General features: G+C 38.2%; 1 protein-coding gene across 2 annotated transcripts; it reads left to right on the top strand.

Moving 5' to 3' along the window:
- The first annotated feature begins 1,488 nt into the window (after nucleotides 1-1,488).
- On the top strand, nucleotides 1,489-3,499 carry LOC108917388 (transcription factor Adf-1). 2 transcript variants are annotated; one of them, XM_018723948.2, is made up of 2 exons: nucleotides 1,489-1,808; nucleotides 2,948-3,499. In XM_018723948.2, exons 1-2 carry the CDS (start codon nucleotides 1,646-1,648, stop codon nucleotides 3,406-3,408), a joined length of 624 nt encoding a protein of 207 aa, XP_018579464.1. In that variant the 5' UTR covers nucleotides 1,489-1,645; the 3' UTR covers nucleotides 3,409-3,499. The 2 variants fall into 2 exon arrangements, with proteins under 2 accessions (XP_018579464.1, XP_023310737.1); XM_023454969.1 differs by having other exon boundaries at nucleotides 1,642-1,819.
- Nucleotides 3,500-4,360: the final 861 nt, after the last annotated feature.

The following is a 4,360-nucleotide window of genomic DNA, read 5'->3' as shown; positions in this document are numbered from 1 at the left end:
TTAAAGAAGGCCCTCAAGATTCAGCAACAACTGTAGTTTACAGCTTGTCTTTTAATTATTGCAACGCTACTATTAATATAGAAGCAAATGGTGTTAAATATATACAAAAATGTTGTTTATGTTTAAGTCAAGTGGCATATTGCTATCAGATATTCTTAAGGCCAAAATATGGTAATTGGGACAAGTGTGTCTTAGTCCAAAGTTGCTCATATACAAGTTACTGGTTGATTAAGTGTTTGAAAAACATCTCAAAATCTCTGAAAGATGTTTTACACAGATTAATAAAACTTAGGTTGGCATACTAGCTAAATAAATTTAAAAATTCATTGAATGTGTATACAATTAACTAATGGTGAAGATTTTGGAAGGCAAAAGTTTAAAATTAATAAAATGTTTATTGTTCTATGAAAATATATATAGAAGATGTCAAAATACTATCTACAGAAGAGGAAGTGTGAATATGAACAGTGCTATGACAGTTCCGGAGCTGATTTCATGGTCTCACCAGGAACTTGGTCCTGGATAATTAATATCACATTGGATCGGCATGGGTGGTATTTCGTGGCTGGATACTGAAGCCTGTATAAGGTATTTTTTGAAAACTCGAAAGCAAATTAGGAATCAAAATCGGCCGATTCGAAAGACAGGCGATTTTCGAAGCTATCAGTGTCGTCGTAGCACCTTTTTTGTGGCTCTGTGGGGATGCAGCATGCTATCTCAGGCGACGTGAAGCAACTACCGAGCAGCTAGGCCGACTTTACTTGCAAATTGGAAAGTATAGCGAAAATTTTTATTTTTTTTTCCCTGTAACACAGGGTGGTACTTAGTGCTTTGATACAAGCTTTTAATGGCGATCTTTGTCGTCGTTTTGAAAGCTAATTAAGAATTGATCTCCTTCAAGATCGGCCGATTCGAAAGACAGGCGATTTTCGAGGCTATCTGTGTCGTCATAATGGCTTTGACACATTTTTTGTGACTCCGGGGGGATGCTGTACGCTGTCTCAGAAGACGAGCAGCTAGATCAACTTGACTTGCAAATTCTCCTGTATCACAGTAGGTGACATTTAGTGGCTAGATACAGGCTTTTATTGTCTAATTTTTTGAAAACTCTAAAGCAAATTAAAAATTCTCCTTCAAGATCGGCCGATTCGAAAAATAGGCGATTTTCGAGTCGAGTTAGTGGTATAACAAAAAGTTTTGTGTAACCATTTCATGTATTGGCGTCAGCGCATCATCAGGATAATGTACTTTCGGGAACTATTCATTGTTTCGTTATTTTTATAATAGTTCCAAACTTCTTTTATCAATATTTGGGAATGAAATAAATAGCACTCTTGCTGCAGAAGCATTAACTATAACTATCAAATTTTGCCGTTTTAAAGCAACAGTCATCTATAAGCAATTATTATTATCGGAACGGTATCAACCTTAAGTAAGAGATAACATATCGACACAGGCCACTTTGTGAAAGCGTCAAACTCCGCGACGCTTTTACCCGACACTAGTCGGTTAGTACCCGGCGTGGCCAACCTTGACGAACCACGAAACGTCACGCTTATTACCAAACCAGTTCCAACGCTTTCTCCAACGCTTCATCGCTTAGTCAATAATTCGCTTTCGATAACGGCGTACGACCACCAGAGCCATGATCGACAACGCCGAGTACGACTTGGCCCTCATCGCCGAAGTGGAACGCAGTCCGGAACTGTACGACAGCAGCCACATGGATTTCAGATGCAGCGATATCAAGATGGACAAGTGGAAAGAAATTGCACATCGGTTGAGACAGAACTCGGACGGACATTCAGGTACGGTGTGGGTATGTATTTTAATGAAGTTTTTGCGGTATGACTGGCGTGCGTTTATGGTTTGGGGAAATCTGTACAGTAACAACAAGTAACCTGTAGCTATTTCGTCGCGTCCGTCGGTCGTAGAGTGGCAAACGCTAGTGTCGAGGTCACTTCACCAGGGGCGTAACACGTAGGTAACTCTTTGCTATGATTAAGTGCCTATGAATAAAATTTGAGGTATATAATGTCTAGAATAGCTTTGAGAATTCTAAGAAAAAAATTGTAAACAAAGGAGTGTGCTAAGTACTAGAAAAATGATTTGGAATTTTGAACTTTTAAGAGTAATGTTAGAGGTTTCTGGTGTTCACCCAAAGCAGAAGGGTTACAAGGTGCAATTGTTGATTGAATCTGTATATCCAAAATATGTAATGAGCCCCTCGAATATAAATACTTCGGCTACCAAACGTGTCCACTTTTTTATGTTGTAGATATGCTTTTTGTTGATTAAAAAACAGGTTGTTGGTTTCCCATGACATGTTCTGTTTTTAGGGGTCTAAATACATACGATGGCATGGATTTCATCCTTGGAACAGACCACTTTTTGTGCTCTATGCTTCTTCAAGTCATCATTTATTAGTTCGACTAAAACTGGCTCCATAAACAAAAAGAAATCATGTCAATTATCATCCTTGACTTAGACCAAAAAACGAAAAACTTGAAAGTATATTATGTTATAAGGTAAACAGGAACGCCTCCGACTTATTTGAAACGCAAAAAAATTGCATGGCTTTCTTTGTCACCCTGTGTAATGCAAATATGTCAGAAATACTCATGAAAATCGGTTAATTTTTTAGCATTTCACAGTAAATTTGAATGGGTCCATTTTTTGGGTAACCCACTTCAAATTTGATCAGGTTTACTTATGGAACCGATCAAGTCCTCAACTAGAGGTTGTTTGCAGGCTTCTTCTGAATAGGATAAAATTCTTCAATTAAGTTGCTGGTATATAGCCGGTCAACGAGTGTCCATTGGCGTCTGGAGCAAATAATTTAGAATACATATCTGATTTCACAAAATTCCCAAGTATGCATTTTGAAAAATTTAGTAGTACAGTTCTTATATTGGAAGAGTGATCAGTTCAATTTGCTTGATTTCAGTTAAGATGGTCAGGAGCCGTTGGAAGAGCCTGAGGGACACCTTGGTCAAGGAAACGCGTCATAAAAACACCTTACATCAACCGGATTCAAAACCAAAACGAAATTGGCGTTACTACAACGCTATGGCTTTCCTCCTGCCTTACCTAGGGGAACCCAATCCTGCAAAAGGAAACAGATACAGGAAACGGATTTCTAACAACGAACTTGTTGAGCCTGTAGAGAAGTACCTTATAACTACAGAAGATCTCAAGCAGATTGTAGATGATCCTGTCGAAACCGCAATGGACAATAATCAGCAAGACGAAATAGATTCTTTCTTCAAAGGCATCGCTGATACAGTTAAGAAACTAACTCCCGAAAATCAAGTGAAGGTTCAGAGAGAGATCGTGAACATGGTGCTAGATATTAAACTCTGGGAAATTAATGAGACCAAAGATCCTTCCGACAACCCTTTGGAATAATGCGCTGATACTCAAGTTGATATTACCAATGTGAACATTCCTAAAATATTTTTGACGAATATATTGTATAATAAATTGTTGCTCAAATTCATTGTTGTAATCATAAATCTTTCCTTTTTCTAATTTCTCAAACAGTGGGATGTGGTGCTAAGAAGGTAAAATCTGATAACAAAGGGGAGTTTCCCTAAACTTATAGTTGTTGAATCATCTATTCCAAACACCACTACACTACAGAAGTTGTATAAATTAACATATATGTTCCTCTTGCACAAACGTCTTTAATCAGTAAGGACCACAGTCACCAGAGTGCGTGATATAGTGATGCCTTTTTTTTACTTACATCGTATATCATTAAATAGGGAAAAACTATACAACAAATAAGGAAAAAACGTAACCTATACTACAAGTAAATACATAATTTGAGACCAGGTAATAGCATAGAGCCGTCGGGTCGAGCCGGTCCAGTGGCGTAACGTCATAAATGCTACGAATTAAAAATAATTTGTCACATTTAATCGGTTCAAGCTGATTTGTTCACCATATGTTTGGGGGGTGAAATGTCTGTGGAAAATGTATAAATAAGTTGCAGTTAAATTAAACATTACTAAAAAACATTGGTAAGTGTACACATCGTGTCTAGAACAAGGAATAGAATGTTCAGAATATTGCAATAAACCAATCAAGGCATGTGCAAACGCATGTCCGACAAGATTGCCCCTGATGCATGCACTTTTCTTACCTTCTAGACTTTGTGAATGTCAGACTCCATTGTTGTAACGTGACCTTTCCTTTTCCGTTCTGTTCGTTCCTTGGGAATGTACAAATTTGCGTCTGTACGGCCAGGCGGCGAAAAATTCACGCTCCGCTAACCGGTCTGAGATGGCGCGGATAAGCGGCGACATTTCAATGGGTTTCAGGCAAATGAAAACGTAATTAACGCACGCTGAAACGA

This window comes from Anoplophora glabripennis, unplaced genomic scaffold, assembly GCF_000390285.2.
Source record: "Anoplophora glabripennis isolate ALB-LARVAE unplaced genomic scaffold, Agla_2.0 scaffold4, whole genome shotgun sequence".
NCBI lineage: Eukaryota > Metazoa > Arthropoda > Insecta > Coleoptera > Cerambycidae > Anoplophora > Anoplophora glabripennis.
This window is presented reverse-complemented; position numbering and strand designations above follow the sequence as displayed.

Bases quoted from the DNA above. Each gene is read 5' to 3' on its own strand.
- LOC108917388 (XM_018723948.2), top strand. From the start codon at position 1,646: ATGATCGACAACGCCGAGTACGACTTGGCCCTCATCGCCGAAGTGGAA. The intron at 1,809-2,947 runs GTACGGTGTGGG...GCTTGATTTCAG, and splicing joins GAACTCGGACGGACATTCAG to TTAAGATGGTCAGGAGCCGT.